The sequence below is a fragment of the Exophiala mesophila genome, assembly GCF_000836275.1.
Source record: "Exophiala mesophila strain CBS 40295 unplaced genomic scaffold supercont1.1, whole genome shotgun sequence".
NCBI classification, from domain to species: domain Eukaryota; kingdom Fungi; phylum Ascomycota; class Eurotiomycetes; order Chaetothyriales; family Herpotrichiellaceae; genus Exophiala; species Exophiala mesophila.
Window position 1 is genome coordinate 414,568 of NW_015622504.1, and position 19,888 is coordinate 434,455.

Below are 19,888 nucleotides of genomic sequence, written 5' to 3' on the forward strand. Positions count from 1 at the left end.
CATCTTGGGGGCTCAGAGGGCAAGATGGTGATCTGACCTTGATCGTTCAGCAAATCAGATTTAGATGGTTGATGTAATTCGCCGTTAGCGGAAGAAGAGTCATTGAATTGTGACCCTGAACGTGAGGTCCGGGGAAGGTATTGTGCAATGCCCCGCGATTGTGGTTGGAAAAGGAGGTCTCAGCCTTGCCGCTACAGCGGAACATACGATCCGTTATGCGGGAAGATCGGCGAGAGATTCGCAGGACAAGCTCGGGAGTACTTTCTCAATAACAGAATACCTCTGAAGCAAGTGGCTCGCCATATATAAAGTCCACATCAGATATGTCAGCCGTGTAGATAAGGTTGATGAATTCGCCTCAAGGCAAGTATCTTTGTACCCCCGTGAAACTATCATTGGCCGCGCAGTCTGTCCTCAAAATCGATACAGTATGCCCATAAATGGATTTGAGTAGTCTTCTACAGCTTGGCGAGTCTGAAGTGTTGTAAAAGAAGGGTCAACTATTCAGTTCTGTTGTTGAGCTTTAACTGCGTGAATCATTCTTGGGGAGAACTTGAGAAATGAAAATCCCCTGGAGTGTGGCCTTGGGAAGTTGCTTGAGCATATAACCATGGATCATGGTCCGTGTGATTAGACTGGGCTATCAAGGCGAAAACACCGAGGAAATCTGCCTTCGATGAGCTACGCACACAATACATCTTCTACTTTGTACGTTGCGGCTTTGCCTCGAGTATTATTAACTCCGCCAAGTGTATGTATGAATGGTCTGTGGACTCGTGGGGTAAGTTTGGCTTCAGTTTGGTAAATATTTTCAAGCAGCAGAAATTTAGCCAAGAGCTTTGTCCCAATTATTGGGAATTTTAATGGTTTTGAATATGTAAGTGACCGCTAAGTCGTCTTGTTAAGGAGCGAATGACGGTCGAATTATGTCCAAAGACAGAAATAAACTCCACCAGGTACCGTCAGGCATAGATCCCCCTCACATGCCACACCTCCGTCTTGCACTATATGCCTCTAAGCCGATGCTGAGCCTCAACCATTCTTTATAGGTGCTTCGAGCACACACTAAGGCTAGTGCCCGATCCCTAGTTCCCGCATGTCCAACCGCCACGAGGACCGCCTTGCCAGCTTCTAAACATCCAACCTGGGCGAACGTGTGGACCTCCTCCCGTATAGGTTGAAGGGGGACTGGCCGAGCCGGTCGATGTGGCCTGGCTTGGAGGGGTCGTGATACCAGTGGTGCTGATGCCGGTGGTCGAGGCTCCGCTAGTTGCCGGGTTGGTTGTCGAAGATGGGCCTCCAGTAGTTGCCGGGGTGGTGGTGGTGGTGGAAGCGGGCGGTGGTGGAGCGGTAGTGGTAGTTTGTGCCGTTGTTGTAGTGGTAGCTCCTCCAGAGCCACCAAGATTGATGGGTACGCCGTTCAGGGAGCAGAGGTCCGTGATGATACGATACGCCTCTGTAACGGTTCGTTGTTAGCGATGCAGAAATGGGGTAAATGATGGGAAGGGCAGTATTGTTGCCAACAATCTGGATGCTGAAACGGTGAGGCTTACCGGTTCGATCCGCACTCGAACAGCCCGCTGAGACCTCCGAGGTTATAGTGTTGACGAAAGCGCTGGTGCCACAGAAGCATGTAACATCAGTTTGAGCACATCCGCTAGCAGTAACCGCGTCCGTGAGTGGAGTGAACTATGGTCGCAATAGGTGTTAGTCCATTCGTGAGGTCTGATTGTGGTCTGTGGCAGAGGTTCGCGGAGGACATACAGCGCAACTTGGCATGCTCGTGAAATCTGGCGGGAATACTTGACCGTTCACCTTGAGGACAAGACCCAAGGCAGCTGCAGCAGCGAGAGTGAGAGACTTCATATTGGCAGATATTTGGTTGAGACGACTGGCTGAAAAGTGACGATTTGATTAGAGACTCACAATCCCGCCGTCGAGTCGCTTCAACATAGCAATATTTATATACAATACTTCACGTCGTTTTCGCCGATGATCGGACATCGCGAAGCTTGCTACAAAGCTCGGCAGCTTCGGAGTCAACGGTCTAGTTGATCCAATTTCATAGCAGCTTCTCGCCTTGCTCGATCATGTGGAGCAATTTTATTACAGATTTACATGGTTAAGACCATTGTATTATTGCTCCAACCTTGCCATGCTAGCAAAGTTGGTCTAAAGACACTACACCCTTCGATATGCTTGGATGTATCATTTCCGGACTCGCTTTGAGCTGCCCTGGGGAAAACCATGAGCTAGACAACTGGATTACCGTACCGTAGTCGCAAGAACGGTGGGAAAAAGCTAGGCCAGCTGCCTAGCATATTAAAAGCAAGTACTGTGTAAGGGGTATGGCCCAGTAGCGTACTAGCTTGATGGGGGCAGATAGAAAGACAATGCTCCAGCGGTTGTCCGGAAATAGTAAGTATGAGTGATGGTTTGGCTTCCATTGCAATTTTTTGAGCATTAATGTGCCCATCTATCCGATCTGTCATGGGAAATTTACAATTTTACGTCGCCAATACTACCTTTTACATTGATCCTTGATCTTCTAGCTAGCAGCTCGGTTCCAGAGAAGTGAGGCCGACATCCCATGGAAGTTCCGTTGAGCGCTATCAGATCCGCTATCAGATCCGCTATGAGCTCCGCTATGAGAACCGCAGTGAGAACCGCAGACAAGGCCGTAAATCATCGCACCTTCTGGGAACGCATTCCATCGAACGAGGAACATGACTGTTAATGCTCTCCAGCCGAATTCGGATATGTCTCCTTCTCCTGCTTGATCGGAAGCGTTGCCGGCTTCGCTCGACCCGTTGCACACCACAAGGGGATCACCAGGGGAATCAAATTTTGCATTGGCAGGCAGTGCAGTCGTAGTTTTGGGAAGAAACAGTCCACCGATACCGGCTTCAGAGGTGACTTTGGTCTTCCCAAACCTTGGCTGCAAAGAATTGGACCCAGGAAGTGTGACTATATGTCTCTTAAAGACGGTGGCGGAGGTGTAGACCAGCCAGCACATACAATCTTTCCATTATCGTCTCGAACAAAGCCACACGGACCGCCTCTGGGATTTACCTCTCATATTTTCAAGGATCACAGTTTTCAACACAGGACGGTTGGGCCTTGGCTATGGCTTCTGCGACAGCGACCGACCCACCTGAGAAGCGGCCTGAACTCACAAGTGAGGAGCAGAACGACCAGCAGCCAGGAAAACATATTGATGAGGCTTTCAATAACACTGAAGGCGAAAGGCTTCAACATGGTGTCCAGATTGCCCAGGCGGCGACGCAACTCTGGACGGTCAAGCAGCTTGCTGTCCTCTATGTCCTGTATGCTCCATCTCTGTTTACCCTCTTGTACTTATTTCGTCCAACAAAAGCTAATTTGTCGAAACAGCATCTTCCTAGTGCAATTCGTCGAGTTGTTTGCAAATGGGGTTGTATCAACTCTCAGCCCCTATGTCACCAGCGCGTTTGCCTCTCACTCTTTGCTCGCAACATCTCAAGTTGTCGCTTCACTGTGTTCTGGTCTCACTCAGCTTCCGTATGCCAAGTTGATGGATATCTGGGGTCGTCCCAAAAGCCTGGCATTGATGATACTCTGCCAGACCGTCGGTTTCATCATGTTGGCGGCTTGCAGGGATGTGCAGACTTATTGTGCTGCTCGAGTGTTTTTCCAGACTGGATACAGAGGGGTTATCTTCACGGTGCTCATTATCATCGCCGACACATCCACTCTCAGACACAGAGCCTTCTGGATTGCTGCCGCGTCCACTCCTACAATTGCAACAAGCTGGCTGTTTGGTCCCGCAACCGAATCAATCGGCCGGGGCATTGGATGGAGATGGGGGATGGGAGTCTTTGCCATCGTTATTCCGGTGGCCTGCTGCCCGCTGTGTGGGTTTCTCTATTATTACCAACGGAAAAGCGAAGAAGCAAAATTGACAGCCGCGCCCACAAGAGATCTGTCTCTGATCAAGCAGATCCTCTTCTACGCCAAGGAGTTCGACGTCGTGGGCCTTTTCATCCTCACTTTGGGATTGGCGCTATTCCTTCTCAGCTTGAGTCTCTACAGCTTTGAAGAAGACGGGTGGCAATCTCCTATGATTATCTGTTTCATCATTATTGGGGGTTTGTTAATCATCGCTTTTGTCATTCACGAGAAATATTGGGCAAGTGTCAGCTTCATGCCCTGGGATCTCATCAAGAACAGGACCGTTTTCTTCACCTACAGCTTGGACTGCCTGTTGGTGGCCTCGTTCTCCATCTGGGCCACATACTTTCTGTCTATGCTTATCATTGTTTGGCGGCAAAGCATCACGCATTCGACTTATATTCTGAACATTCATGCTGTCGGCGCGACAGTATCTGGGTTATTCGTCGGCGCGGCAGTCCTCTTCGGAGTTCGACTCAAGCATCTTGCTGCATTTGTTGCGATGCCACTGATGTTCCTGGGAGCAGGACTCTTGTATCACTTTTGCCTCCCATCCACCAAAATGGGTTATATGATCATGACCCAGGTTTTTCTTGCCTGTGGCATGGGGACCCTCATCATTGCCATGCAAGTCACGGTCATGGCGGTGGCAAGCCAACAGCGCATTCCAGCTCTGATCGCGACCGAAACTTTGATGGCGGACATTGGCGCAGCACTTGGGTCAGCCGTTTCCGGTGCTATTTGGGCAGATGTGTTTCCCCGAAAACTTGCTCAATTTCTCCCTCCTGAGAATGTTGATCTTGCGCCGGAAATTTTCAGCAGTATATTCGTGCAGCTATCTTACGCTCCCGGCAGCGCTATCAGAGACGCCATCAATATGGCATATTCAGCATCGCTACGTTACATGCTCATCACAGCTCTATGTCTATATGCAGCCTGCGTGTTCTGTATTCTTTGTTGGAAAAATGTGGAGCTGGGAAAGAAAGGGCGTGAAAGAGGCCGGCTGTAGATTGGCTGGAGTATTGATCTCTTGGACTTGGCCAATACTATCAAAGTGTCACAATCAACTTTGAACTTACTAGTAGGCCTCTGACTACACACGTTTCATCAATCACAGTCTCGATAGTATTTATGCGCCAATACGGAAATGAGAGCTTTTTGGATGCCATCAGGAAAGTCCGGTGAAACATCAAGCGTTCGGATGCGCCATCCTGGCTCGCGCCGAAAGATGACCCTTCAGCCTCGTGGTCTCTTTGGCATAGATTCTATTGGCCATTAGCCAGGTGTCAGAATGCCTCATTGAGTGCCTGATATATGTCCCGCGACTCTGGCCACGTTGGTCTGGGGTCACCAGCTCGATCAGAAATGGGGCAATGCTTCTTGACCAGAGGTCACAAGAGGCAATGGGCGTCATGTGAGTTTGGATCTTTACCATAGTCTATTTATGTGTTGTTTGTTTTAGTCTTTATACAGTCCCTTGGACCTATGGACAACCTTGGTATCTATATGCATTTTTGTTTTCACATCCAAAGTATCTATCTCAGTCTTGTCAAAAGGGGGTTAGACATTGGGCATGATACGTCGCAAAAACCGGAGCCCCTTTTCGGAGAGGAGGGCAGTTGGAGCACCCGGCTCCTCTTCATGTGCGGCAGCATGCCCAGCAGATGATATCCCTTTTTCTGTACGTCTGGTGTTGCCTGGTTGCCTTTTTTCTACACCTCTATTCATTCTCATTGACGGTGCCGCATCATGTCAGATCCTAGCCAGTATGAATTTGCAGACTTGTCAAGATCTTCGTCACCATACGGTTTCTCGTGGAGGCTTCGAGGAAGTTGAAATTGAAGCGTCTCGCTCCTATACTATATTTTCTGGACGCTTCTTGCCAGACACTCCTGGGTATTGCTCTTGCCATCGTCCTCGCTCGTTCAACGCCACTTCCAGCAACCATCGATGACTGCGTTTCGCTTTTTGTCCTCTGTCTTCTGGGAGTAAGTTGGTTCTACTCCTGTTTTGGAAACCAGCTGACAGCTCTCACTGGCTGCTGGGGCATTCAATTGTCTTTACAGCTTCCTTCCGATCACTTGAATGTCAGGTACAATCCCCAAAAGGTCCGAGCCATCGCAATTTATCAGCCCTCATCGCAGTCACCCTATTTGGACTGTCATTTCTATTGTAAGAGGCTTTAATTCAAATTAGCAAGGTGCGCGAGAGGGACATCATAGGACACTACACTCTAGGCGATGACTCTAATAGGTGGAACTCCGGGGTAGTCTCAGGTTATTCCGAGGGGCCGCCGCGGGCCGAGGGGTTCTCCGGCCCTTGACCCCTATCGCCCCAAGTGAAGGTGTTGTGGTAGTAGAGTGTTCTGTCAGGCTGACTCTGCCACGAAATCGTGCAGGCCATAGGTGTGCGTCCAGGCGATACTGGTCTCTTTGACATTGAGGGATCCCCAAGACTACCCCAGCTGCACATCAAAAACCCAGATCCTCCCGGATCCGGGGATCTGATACAATAGCCGCAGATGGGTTTCATTAATACAGCCAGTGGTAAGATCAGCGGGACAGATTGTTAACTTGGTCTGCAACCTGAGCTCTATTTCGCAACCTGGCAGCTGTAGCACCTATGAGAGCCATTCTTGCACGTGATCTGACAACAACCGGCGCAATTGCACCACGCTTTAGCCCTCCATACTACGATCTACTCTACCAAGAGCTTCTGGGTGTGGCGTCCGTGAGAGGCACAGTAGAGTGTATTCCCCTCTTCCCTTGTAGCGTGCAAGATGTTGCTGTCAACGAACGTCCCAAGCATATAATCTAAGGTCCTAAACCTGTGAAGTCAGGACCATACTCCGTATGACCAAGAGGAAGTGGCGTAGTGACGGCAGGGAACATTGTTCTGATGTTGTGGGGATCTCGGCCCCCTCATCTCCACAATAGCCGTACTGCAACGGTTAAGCGGCCGACTTTGTAAAGCCAGAAACTCCAGGCCAAGTTTTTTCCCCGGAGTTGGATGCATGTGGTGCTCGGGCTTGGGCTCGTTGTCTCGCCAGAGGCTGTCTCCTTCGGTCAGGTCAGTTATTGACTTCACATAGCGGGAATTGACATTTGCCAAGCAAGGCTTTGAATGGTTATCTTCAAGACGGTGGTAGGTTCGCCAAAGATTCGACACGATACAACCAGGTTCTTCCCTCGGACCTTCTCTAGTGCGATCAGCTGCCTTGTCTATATTAACCTGCCCCCTATGGCTTCTCAAGGGAGTTCGTCTTTCTCTCACAAACCACTGGTTTCCCTACTATAGACTCAGTTTTCACACCTTGTAAAAATGGACCCTACTCGTCGACCTTCTACCCCTGAGAAGACGGGAGATACCCGAGCAGAGCATCTGGATATCGCCATGGACCTAAAAGGCATGGAGGCAGGCTCTATCTCCGCCGACGACCCCGTTGAACAGGCCCGAATGAACAGGCTTCTGTATGTCTCTTCCATTGTCCACGAACACTCGCCGCTGACCACTTGACTTTAGATGGAAGATCGATATACGCATCGTTCCAATCCTAGGTGGACTCTACGTTTGGTGTTTGATTGATCGAACCAACCTAGGTGGAGCCCGTATTGCTGGCATTGATGAGGCTACGGGCCTTTCGGTCGGCAATCGGGCGTCCATTGTCAGTATGTGAAACCTGCGAGAAGTCGTGTACTGCGCTTATCATCACAATCAGTACTTGTTTTCTTCATCGGCTACATCATCTTTGAGCTCCCTAGCAACATGTTGCTTCAAAAATTCGGACCACATCGATGGCTGTCGTTCCTCTGCTTTGGTTGGGGCATTACGACCCTCTGTATTGGCTTTGTACGCAGTTGGCAGGTGCTTGCGGTCTTGAGAGTCCTCCTGGGCGTCTTTGAAGCGGTACGACAATATCCTTCTTGAATTTCCGAGCTCAACTGATGCTGATAAGGGCATGTTTCCTGGATGTATTTATCTCTTGTCTGCCTGGTACCGCAGGTATGAGTACCAGAAAAGGTTGGCCAGAAATGTACCATAACAGCACGAAATTGCGCTAAGATTTGTACAGAGCCGCCGTGTACTTCTTAATGGGAAGTTTCTGCTCATCCTTCGCCAATATCTTAGCGTATGGCCTGACACAAATTGCGTCCGACCCCGAGCGTGATGGCTGGAAATGGATCTTCATCGTCGAAGGTGCAATCACCGTTGCCTACGCTGTCCTCTGTTGGTTCATTATTCCTGATTTGCCTTACGACGACAAGAAAAACAAATGGCTGAGCCCGGAAGAGAAGGATCTGGTGAGGAAGAGACTTGGAGGCGATACTGGCGCTTTTGAAGAAGGCAAGATCACTTGGAAAGTCATCCGGGATACAGTGAAACCACCACATATGTGGGGCCTGTGAGTGATCTTTGGCATGACCTAGGCGAGCAAGCATGAACTGACTTCAATAGCGCCCTCATCTCTCTAACAGGAGCAGCTGGTACTTACAGCTTTCTCCTTTTCCTTCCCATTATCCTCCGACGGGGCCTCGAATTCTCGTTGCAGCTGTCATTCCTCTTGACGGCACCCCCTGCCGCATTTACGGCCATATATGCATTTGGAGTTGCATTCATCTCAGACAAAACAGGGCTTCGAGGACCATTCATCGTCCTGCACTGTATCCTGACTACTATTGGCCTATGCATGATTGCATTTGTTGACGCAGCGCCAGTGCGCTATGCTGGTGCCTTCTTTGGGCAGGCCGGCGTCAATGGCATGCTGATTACAGCCAATAGCTGGGGTATGAACAATGTCAGAGGTGATGCTCAAAGAAGCGTCTATGCCGCCTGGGTCGTCTCCTGGTCTTCGATTGGCGGTATTTACTCTGCTTTAGTATTCAGACAACAGGTAACATCCACATTCTGACACTTACTAAACAGTGCTGACCTCTTCCGCAGGATGCACCAAACTACCGACCTGGCGTTATTGCAACGCTAGCCATTACACTAGCAACTCTTGCCGCTTCAACTGCTATGATCGTCTATTTCAAGATTGCGAACAAGCAGGCACAACAGGGAAAGCGAGTCATCTTTGGAGAGCCCGACTTTCGCTTCACGATCTAAAAGAAGAATAGCAACCCACTCGACCAGGTGTGTCATATCGACGGCCCAGTGGCGTCATGTCACATGGCAAGGTGGCAGCATCAATAATTAAGTGTCGTCGCTGTTGAGTCAATCAGGAAGATCCGAGGACGAGGGCGAGTAAGAGGACATTGATGACCATGTAATTCACTCGAGCATACTGGGAGTGACTCATCTAGAAACCTTCATAGCAAAAAGCCTCGAAATTTGAACTAGAATGACCCTTTCGAGTGATTTACAGTGATCATGCGCACTTCGCAATGCCGCCCACAAACCTCTTTTGAGAAGGCACCGATCTTTCAAGGCCCAGTTTCAGCGCTCCAGATCTGCCTGAACAAGATGCGGCGAATGTTATCTTGTAGACGTGAGAAATTTGATGGACAAGCGTAATCGTCCCATTCTCCAAGACCACAGTTGAGCCAGGTGTAAAGGTTCTCAAGCCCTTTAATAGAAACGACACGCATCTTATTGAAGGATCGTTTGCATCAAAATATGAGGTCAACTTCCGCACTCGATAGCCCGAGAAGATGGAGCATAGCCTTGCGTGCTTTGATGAAAGGTATAATGAAAGACTAGTCTGATTGCTTGCTACGAGAGTGCGGATCCGATTGCACGACTAGGGACCATCAATGATCTTACCCCTTCAGATGTCCCTAGTCTTGTACAACAATTCATTTTATGACTCCTGATGGCGTGGCATTGTGACGAGTGAGAAACAAAGGTATGTTGGCCGTGGTCTATTTATTCTTTATCTATAGATTGGTTCAGCATTTTGTACACAACGCCGATGTCTCTATTGGGAAACTGTGAGCTGGTCTTTGCGTAGACATCGACGACACTTTGGCCAAGTTCTAAACGAGCGCCGGCTCCAGCGGCAGCTTTGACGGCCAGTTGGACATCTTTTTTCATCAATTCATTGGAGAAGCCCAAGGCGTAGTCCCTATCTGCGGAGGTTGACTTGCCGGGTATCGAGCCCGCAACGGGCGGCGAGTGTTGAACAACCCAATTCATGCCAGTACTGCTGCTGACAACGTCTCGGATCGTCGAGGGGTTCAGGCCCAGACGGATGCCGAGGTTGAAGGCTTCACAGGTGGCGATGTTCGATATGGCCGAGATGTAGTTGTTGGTCAGTTTGGCTGCTTCTCCGTTGCCCACCTCGCCCATTCTCCAGATTTTTTTCCCCATGGCTTCAAGAACTGGCATGATCCGCGTCTGTGCGAATTGCTCTTGCTCAGTTGTGCAGGCTGACTCTGGAGGGTAGCCGATCATGAACGTCAGGGTACCGGCCGCAGCGCCCATGGATCCCCCTGACATGGGCGCGTCGATGAACCGTCCTCGCTGGTCTTGTGACAGTAGTCGCGCACATTCTTGCGACGTCGATGGGTCTATTGTGGAGCAGTCAAGGATCAGACGAGCCGGGTCCGCGCTCAGAGATTTGGAAAGCTCATTTACAACGTCCAGCACAATCTTCGGGTTGGGCAATGCTGTCACCGTGGTAGACGCTTTCATCGCCACGGCGGACACGCTGCCAGCGGGAACGATTCTCGACGCTGCAGCCTCATCAATCTGTCTTATTTCATCGACGAACCTGGTGATGCAAGACTTATCAGCGTCGTAGACGACTAGAGTAAGTCCAGGACGAGGATATTGCAGGAGGAGATTCCGTGCCATGAAATGACCTAGGGCGTCCACATAGACGTGGTCAGCAACTGAGTGATACGATCGAGACTAATCAAGACTGTTAGAGGTTTATTGACCTACCCATAACCCCAAGCCCTATAAAGCCCACGGTTTCCCGCTTGGATGTTCCGTTTGTCGCAGCCATTGTCACTTGATTCACTTGGAGATTGTGACAAATTGCAGCACAGGCAGGGCGAAAAAACTTGAAAAGGTCACACTGTGTATTTATCGGAAGTTCTCGTTCAACTCGCTTTCTAGTTGCTTAGAGATTCCTCTAGCATACACTGGCAGAAGATTGTAATATCCATTTGACTTAACTTGCCCAAGTGTTGTCTCCTCGGAATTTGCTCCTGTTTCACTCCTGAATAGAGCACTCATCGAATCCCTGGAGCCGAAGTTGTAACCGAAAGTCCGGCATGCACGGCGGCAGAAGTCTGGCAATCCTCGATCCGAGCTCGTCCCGCCAAAGCCCCGAAGTGCTTTCTCAACCCTCATTGGAAGAGGCATTCACGTCGTCTTAGCTCGACACTGGTGTGTGGTCTGGAAGTTGGGAAAGAGAGGCGACGGCGGGCCTTCAGAATGGAATAGCTTCACTACAGTACATGCTTGAAGTCTATCCGCTGAGATGGGTATTAGTATAGCCATACAGTGGGACCTATCTCCTGATTGATTTGCATGGGTGAACCAAAACTATTTCAGTCATGCTCTATACCATTCTCGTGGCTGGAAAGGTCTATCTTGATAGCTAATCTATTTCGGAGGATACTCGCCGGCTTCTTTCATTTGAGAGAAAACCTCACTGGCGGTTATCAGGGCATCACGCCCAGCTGGGACACCGCAATAAATCATGGCATGTCTGCAAGCTTCGCAGATCTGGTCTTCGGTCAAGCCGTTGTTGACAGCAGCTCGGATGTGGATTCTCAGCTCAGGTCCTCGGTTGAGAGCTATCAGCATGGCCAAATTCATCAGCGATCTCTCGCGATATTCCAGCCCTGGCCGCGCATAGCTGTAGAAGCACGTCTCCCAGATATACTCCATACTTGTCTTGGTGAAGATGTCGTCTTTCTGTTAATGACAGTGCAATTAGTCATGTGTGAACCGGCCATGGAACTGGTTTCATCTTTTACCCACCATTCGTGACAGTATCGACGCATAGAACTTCTTGCCCAGGAACTGCTCTGCCATTTGCTTGCCGATTGCGAGGCGGTCCTCCTGTTGGACTTCTGTGGTTGACGACATGTTGCTATGGAGAAGTGTTCGGACTAGTCGCTGTGCGTTGTTGATTTGTCGGGGGACTGGCTTCTAATGTGGTTGATACGGTAAGTCGGAAGCTGAAGTCAAGGCAATAGTCTTGTGATTGTGATTCACAAGGTCGGTCGTCACGGCATCTGGGAGACTTAAATTCAAAGCATTTGGCGACTTGCCATGAGCAGCAATCTTGGCTCCTGGCGAGCTTTCACCAAAGTTCGGCACCCGGTATGTTTTGGCATGGGCCGAGAGCCAGCTGCCAGGTGATGAACATCAATGTGCTAGACACAGGTTTCGATGGTGGGGGGATTCACAACGCCGAGAGAACGACGGTGGTATCGTATTTCATGCTTGTCCCACCAATCTAGGGTCGTGAAGCAAGGTGGAGTACAGGTTGCCTAGCCCTCGGCACTATCTTCAGTCTTGAAGCCTGAAGTCGATTGCTCCTCATGAGTTGCTTGATTGACACAAAAAGACAACAAATCTCTGAGCCGGAAGTTGATCATCTAGTTTATTCTGAGATGCGGGGATCACGTTAAACGTACAATAATAATAAACCTTATCTTGAGTCTCTTCTCACCGTGGACTTTCAGATCAGACATGAACGAAGTGTATCTTATAAACGATAATTTCATTCAGTCAGCGCCGGCTACTCAATCTTGCGCTCTGGAACGAGGCCAAACCTCTCAGACCTACCGCGAGAATCGTCCAGTGCAGGATAATATTGCTGAAAACCAACTAACGGCACGGGGTAATAATGGATGATCTGCAGCCCTATCGGCATCGACTGCCGAAATGACTCCACTTCTGCCGACATCATAGCCGGAGCCACATGGACTGGGACCGAGAGTATTCAAACTACCAGGTTGCGAGGGGAATTGAGGAGGTTGCCGAGGTGTCAGTGGACAGGAGAGGGCCGATACCTGAGAACCGAAACATGGTTTTAACGCTCAATTTTATGGTAGCTACTGATTCCCACCTACTCTTGATTAATTAGTCCCGTTCGATCCTGATTTTTGATTTTTGATCTTTACATGACATGATTCCTGGAGGGTTTGTTTGCGACGTGAAAAAGGCCATTGACACGTGCCATGAGTTTCTCCTACGATAAAGACCAGTCTTCAAGCATGCCTGGGCTAGATTGCAGGTTGCTAAAGGCCATGTCAAAGCTGTCAACCAGGAAATAGTCATCAATGCCATTGGGGCCCATATTCGGAAGCCTTGGAGCAAGATCAGGCTGCAGGTTCATATCTGAATGGCCTTGCGAAGGAAACAGTGGGTCTATTCCTCCTTCTCGATGGTCATCCATTGAGAGATTCAGCGGATCGTTGGTGGCAGTATGATTCGAAGTACTCCGGGCTGGCTTGGACACGGTTTCGACCGAGGTCTCACAGTGTTGAAGATTTCTGAGGACCAAGGCTGCACTTGCCGAGGAAGGGATCATGTCTTGTAGTACGGTTTTTATGATGGTCAGCTCGTCATTGTACAGTGCCCGGTCTTCTGTAAACGTGGCGAGAGCTCGAATTTGTATCAACCCTGCTACCAGGCAAAACCAGTTGTTAATGGGGCGTATGTATGCGACCTCGTTCCGATAAAGAATTGCTTCAAACAGTCGTGTCATCCGCGATGATCGTCGAACGCACTGTTCGAAAGCTGCCCTTGTCGAATGGACCTCTGTATCAAGTTTGGTGAGAGCCTGTAGGTAGATTATGTAGGAGGCATGGTATAAAATGTGCAATTCCGAAACGATCCGCCGATGTGGTTGGGGATTGTATTCTTCACGAAGTTTGAGTTCCTCAGGCAAATCGCCACACCATTCTTCAAAAGACTCCCCGAGGACCGCTAGATCGCTATAGCTAGTACTGGGATTTTGTCGCATTTGTGCAAGTCGGCCGAGGATCATGCAAAGTTTTGACTTCTGAATGAAAATGTTGTTGTCGGGATGGCTGACGGGAAAGTCGTCCATTGTTGGGAGCCGCACGTCGGTGTCCTGCATATTGATCGATGAGGGCCGTCCATAGCAAAAAAATAACAACTTGTCCTGATTCTGCAGCAAAATATTAGTCAGTTTGGAAGGGCGAGGACGACGGGCTGTCGACTGAAAACGTACGAAAAGGTGCCACCACATTCTTCGACAGGTGCCACCCGTCTCTTTACCATGATAAGTGGCTTCCTTGTGCAATCCCATGTGGATAGCATACCGAACGGAAACTCCCATCCAGTGCCAGGCGCTATCCATGCTAATCTGAGTTGGTATTTTCGCCCCTCGACAGCCCAACATGCACAGTGCTTTCAAGACTATGACGCTATTCTTCTCGTAGTCTATGTTGACCAATGTTTTCACTTTTAGGTAGTACTTGTTGGACGCCATGATTTGTTTCGTTGAGCCTCGTAAGTGACCAAAAGATGTACCGCTCATACATATGGCCAGGACCAACAGCGGAGAGGATCCATGACGCGATAGGTCACAACGGTCGATGATAGGCTCTAAGGGATAGACGTGGTCGAAGTAGTTGTCGGCCATTGCACTAACCAACATTGGTGGCGGAACCTCTGTTACATCTGTTCCTTCGAGGAGTTTCTCATAAAACTCTGCCGTTTCGGCGATGGTGTCGTCAACATACCGGGGAATGCTGGGGATTGGGTACAGGCTCTCCTCTCCAAGATAGCCCACGGATCCGGGCGAAGAGGCCTGCAACGAAGACTGTTGGGTCTGAGTGGCCCCAGTCCAACACTGATCTCGGTGACGTTGTCGAATCCCTAGACGAGGCCTGGAGTTTCCGAGTCAGCGCACATAAATTGATACTGTTGTGACACAAGAAACATGCCTGCATATCTTATTTGCTTTGCGACAATTGCGACATGGTCCCTCGGCGCGATCTTGTAGGTCGCATTTGACCTGTCCAGTGTCAGTCATCCGTGGTTCGAGGTGGCGACACTGTGCGTGGGTATAAATACTTTGCGAGAATGACAGTCTATGCAGACTCTAGTGTTGCGAGTTCGCGGTTGCTCCATGACAACTCACCAAAAGCCGTCAAGTAAGTGGTGTTCAGAGGTCAAGTGAAACACAGTGGAAACTGCGTCTCCTCTCAAAGTAAGCATAGGGCCATAGCCAGAGCATTGACAGTGGATGCTGAGGAGTTATCATGAGGGGCCCCAGCTTTGGAAGTACGGAGTATAAGCGACTTTTAGTTCATCTTTCGCCAAGGTCATATGAATGCTCTCCCGAGCTCCGTGGAACAAAAGCCCGATCTTAGTCGTCTTGGGCCCAACACCCTGCAGCCGGTGCGGGCTGGATACTTGGTTTCCAGTGCGCTGACAAAAGTTGGCGGGAATGGGGATAAGCGGTGGAGACCCTCGGCCCAGGCGATTTCTTGATCCTCATTACCTGCCCACAGTACCACATATAGATGTTTGCTAACTTATAATGGTGCAAGTCATAAGCAACATGTCCTTGGGAGACTGACTTTTGATTTTATTCAGAATCAAGAGTTTACCAATCACTTACTTCCTCATAGAATGGCACCAAATACATCATACCTAGCTGCCGGTTGCGAAATGTTTAAGGAGAGTCTCTATTTTGACGGAGCTTGGCTAACATACTAGCAATGTGAGAAGAGTATCAACCTTGAGCGAGAGCTTTGACCTTCCCCTACCTCACTATGTCAATTGGGAGTCTATCCCTAATGACACTGACAATGGTCTACACGTGTAGCCCGCTTGTCTGGTGTACAGCCTCAGAAAGGCCGTGATGGAGAGAATAAATAAAGCACGTGATCATCACATATACACATGTATCTGCCCGATATCAAGTCACGCCGCCAAGACATTGTCCCTGGACGAACGTGCCATCCGAACCAAACACACTGCTGTCGCTGACTTCTTATTGCTGTGGGAGTAACTACTGATCTGTAGAAGAGGCCTCGATGTTAGGTCAATAGTCCATTCGACAATGCCAAAATCTCGGGCTCACCACGTGGAATCGGATGACATTGACTCCACGAGCTCAGTCCTAGTGACAACCTCCGAACCTCATGAACTAGTGGAACAAACCACTTCTGGCCCATTTCCTGCTTTCGATGAGGTTCAACACTTTGTCGATGAGCACAACCTTTCAAGCCATGTCGATGTGTTTCGTAAGGCAGCCTTGGTTCCTCGAGGCGAACTGACTCTGGACGAGATTCCCCAACTGTCGCAGGGTGAAAGACAATCGCTGCAAGACGAACGAGGTCGAAAATGGCGACAACCCAAAATGCTCTATTTCACTGTCCTAGTTTGTTCTCTGGGCGCAGTTGAGCAGGGCTGGGCTCAGACCGGAATGAATGGCGCTAACCTCACCTTTCCCAAGGCGTTTGGCATCGACTCACAGACCAGACGCGACACATTCATAGTCGGATTCATCAACAGCGGAATCTATCTTAGCACGGGATTGGTGTAAGTGTGCCCTGGTGCCCCTTGCGAACTGCACCCGCGCTGATCAGGAATAGTGGTGCGTGGTCTTCGGATTTCATCAACAATCGACTCGCTCGAAGGGGGACTATCATGCTTGGGGCATGCCTGTGCCTCATCTCCAATCTTGGTGCAGGAATGAGCTCCACATGGAAACAACTTTTGTGTTTCCGGATGATCCTCGGCGTCGGTCTGGGACTGAATGCAAGCACGGTCTCCGTTTTCCAGGCGGAATGCGCCCCTGCGCAGATCCGTGGCGGGCTGGCTGTTCAATGGCAGATGTGGACTGCGTTTGGCATTTTCCTGGGCTTTGTGGCAAATACGGCTTTTTACAACGTGGGTGGACGCGTGTCGTGATGCGACTGAGTGACTGATTTGGGAACAGTTCGGCGACGACGCCTGGAGATGGCAAGTGGCAGCTCCTTTTCTCCCTACAGTGCCTCTTCTCTGCATGATCTACACGTGCCCAGAATCACCCGCGTGGCACATCAAACACGGGAAAAGATATGACCGTGCATTTCAGTCCTTGAGAGCCCTTCGAACCACGGACCTCGTCGCGGCCAAGGAGATCTATTCGTCGTCTCAACAAGATCAGATCAAGGTGAAATCACAGGGCCAGGACCTATCTTTCTGGGCCAGGCTCTATGATCTTGTCACTGTGCCTCGAATCCGCCGGGCGGCCACCGCATCCTACGTCGTCATGTTGTCTCAACAATTGTGTGGTATCAACATTATCGCTTTCTACTCTTCTACTGTAAGGCCCTGGGTCACCCGTGCACAATTGCTTATCATCTATTCCTTTTCTTTTTGTAAGGGCCACTAACTGGTACTGTACCTTTCTAGATCTTCTCCGATGCTGGATTTTCCACATTTGGGGCTCTAGTAGCATCCTGTGTCTTTGGCTTTGTCAACTTTGTCGGGGCATTCCCAGCCGTATGGAGCATGGATAGTTTTGGACGCAGATGGCTTCTGTTGCTAACATTACCTCTGATGGCATTAACAATGCTAGCGGCTAGCTTGAGCTTTGCGTTGCCAGCCGGTACTTCAGCCCACTTTGGCCTTCTCGCAACATTGATCTATCTATTCTGTGCATTGTATTCTCCTGGAATGGGGTATGAATACCAATCTTTGCTCGTATTGTTAGCATGCTAACTTTAACTATCAGGCCAGTGCCAAACACTTACTCCGCAGAAGTATTCCCTCTGAGTCATCGAGAAGTGGGCATGTCCATGGCAGTGTCTACAGCCAATTTCTGGGCGGCTGTGCTTTCAATCACATTTCCACGGATCCTGAGTACATTCCAGGCATCAGGCGCGTTTGCCTTGTATGCTATCCTCAACGTGGTCGCGCTCATACTGGTCTTTCTCTTTGTTCCGGAGACACGACTGAAGACTCTTGATGAGCTAGACAATGTGTTTGCGATTTCATCTCGGACTTTCATTCGCCATCAAGTCACCTCGTTTTTGCCATGGTTGTGGAAGCGGTACCTGTTGAGAGATCAGCATGCTGAACTGCGACCGCTTGAGGCTAGTGGTGAGTATCGTCAGCTAGACCAGGATGAATTAGAACAAGACTAGGTTCATGGCCTTGAGAAGACAATCATCAACGGCTTGGAGACGGACTACATGTTTATATCTTCCTTGCCGGGCACTCTGGCAACGAGGCATTCTTCAGTAAGATAGACACCTAGATAAGGTACCTAGGTATGTATCTTAATGGACCTTGTATCAACGTGTACAAGTTGGTACGCACGTATTACTTACGGTGCCTACCTGTTGAGGAATTTTGAGGGTAGATTGACGACGTCATACGATGAAACAAGGGCTTGGCGGGAAGGTGCTCCACCACCATTGTTGACGGTAGCGATAAGGATTAGCCACAGGAAGGAGCGACCGAGATTTGGTACTCAATTCCATTTCCATCAATTGCTTTTTTCCTTTTTCCTCTCCTCCACCGCCATCCTCACTCGTTCTCCCAAATCTCCAGCATATTGATGCGATAGAACGAGGCAATCACTGCCCTTCTAATTCCGCTGAACCTTGCCCAATTGCAATAGCAAGCCAAAGAAACAGCCATGGCATCTCCGATTACCTGTCACGTCCTCAATACCCTCTCTGGTACACCCGCTGCGGGCCTCAATGCCACTTTGACCTTGCTATCGGCTTCAGACTCAAACTCTGTCGGCCAATCTCCTGTGTCCTTTACTGCTTTAACAAATGAGGACGGACGGGTCAAGGATTGGACTTCGACTGCGGACAAAAGCCTGTTCGACACGCTGGAACAATTCGCGACCGGCGAGCGCGTTCCTTGGAGTATCAAGTTTGAAATCGGAGAGTGGTATGATAGACAAGGCGTTGAGAGCTTCTGGCCAGAAGTCGAGGTCAAATTCTACGTCAAGAAGGGAGAAAGACATTACCATGTCCCGGTCCTGGTTGGACCTTGGACGTATACCACCTACAGAGGATCTTGAGTGTTTTCCAGGAATCAAAAAAGGCCATGTTCCCAACTGCATCACCAATATCAAACTCATTATTCATCCTATGCACTCGGTAGTGATTGAAACCAACATCATGGTCAACTTTCGCCTCAGCCTCGTGCTCTGGCCAAGTTCCTCGAAAAGGGTGTTCAGGGAGCTCGCCGCCGTTGCTGACACTGGATCCCTCACAGAACCGCTACCAGCATAAAACATCACTCAGTGCGTCAAATGAAAACCGAAACCGAAACCAAACTGTGTCGTGCCCAGCTAGTGATATGAAGCCGAGTACGACCGTGACAGGTAAACGTTTTATTACATATGGCCCAAGAAGCCGGTGTCACCGATACCGGGCACTCCACGAGTAGGACGAGCTCCTGTCTCTGTCGTTGTTGTTTCTCGTCCGTTCCCGTTGGCTATCCCCTCTGGACTCTTCGCGCCGCCCAGGGCTACTCCGCCTGTTGATTCTGACCATCACCGGCTCGTTGATGTCGAGGTCTGCCGAACTTGCCGCAGCACGACCATTCATCCTCATGGTTTGCTGTCTTTCATACTCTTGCGATTGGTGGCGCAGATCCTCAATTTGCTCCTGTGATATTTCAGTCAGCCTCTACAGCCTCGGACAATTGACAGTCATACCTTGGTAAGAGCTGCGCCCTTGATCAGATAACCTTCGCGACCCTGGATGAGATAAGTTCATGGCCTCTTGAAAATCCGAAAGGGAAGCTTGCTCACGTGTAACGAGTATGGTCTCACCGTCGCCGAAGGCCCCAGAAAGTATTGCAGTTGCCGAAGAACAATGTGACGGGAAAGCTGAAAACCTGGCAGCCAGTACTGCCCATCTTGCGTAGCAGCATGAGACATTGAAGGGATCGTTCGACCAACTTCCACCAAATGGTGAGCCGTGCTTCGGTGGAGCGCTTTCAAGGCTAGAGTCCAATTCTAATTGATTTCCTTTGGAAGAGATACGTACTTATCCAACTT

The 19,888-nt window shown here is 49.7% G+C and overlaps 4 protein-coding genes across 4 annotated transcripts; 2 read left to right on the plus strand and 2 right to left on the minus strand.

Moving 5' to 3' along the window:
- Positions 1–9,795: 9,795 nt before the first annotated feature.
- On the minus strand, positions 9,796–10,879 carry PV10_00139 (uncharacterized protein; the record flags this gene model as incomplete). The annotated part of the gene is made up of 2 exons (XM_016364179.1): positions 9,796–10,733; positions 10,816–10,879. 2 exons carry the CDS (start codon positions 10,877–10,879, stop codon positions 9,796–9,798), a joined length of 1,002 nt encoding a protein of 333 aa, XP_016227828.1.
- A 2,205-nt stretch (positions 10,880–13,084) lies between these two features.
- Positions 13,085–14,808, minus strand: PV10_00140 (uncharacterized protein; the record flags this gene model as incomplete). Its single annotated transcript, XM_016364180.1, has 2 exons — positions 13,085–14,753; positions 14,777–14,808. 2 exons carry the CDS (start codon positions 14,806–14,808, stop codon positions 13,085–13,087), a joined length of 1,701 nt encoding a protein of 566 aa, XP_016227829.1.
- A 1,126-nt stretch (positions 14,809–15,934) lies between these two features.
- PV10_00141 (uncharacterized protein) lies at positions 15,935–18,008 on the plus strand (the record flags this gene model as incomplete). The annotated part of the gene is made up of 5 exons (XM_016364181.1): positions 15,935–16,416; positions 16,470–16,767; positions 16,817–17,185; positions 17,275–17,543; positions 17,597–18,008. The coding sequence occupies 5 exons, from the start codon at positions 15,935–15,937 to the stop codon at positions 18,006–18,008; spliced, it is 1,830 nt and encodes a 609-aa protein (XP_016227830.1).
- Positions 18,009–18,505: 497 nt separating this feature from the next.
- On the plus strand, positions 18,506–18,901 carry PV10_00142 (hydroxyisourate hydrolase; the record flags this gene model as incomplete). The annotated part of the gene is made up of 1 exon (XM_016364182.1): positions 18,506–18,901. The coding sequence occupies one exon, from the start codon at positions 18,506–18,508 to the stop codon at positions 18,899–18,901; it is 396 nt and encodes a 131-aa protein (XP_016227831.1).
- Positions 18,902–19,888: the final 987 nt, after the last annotated feature.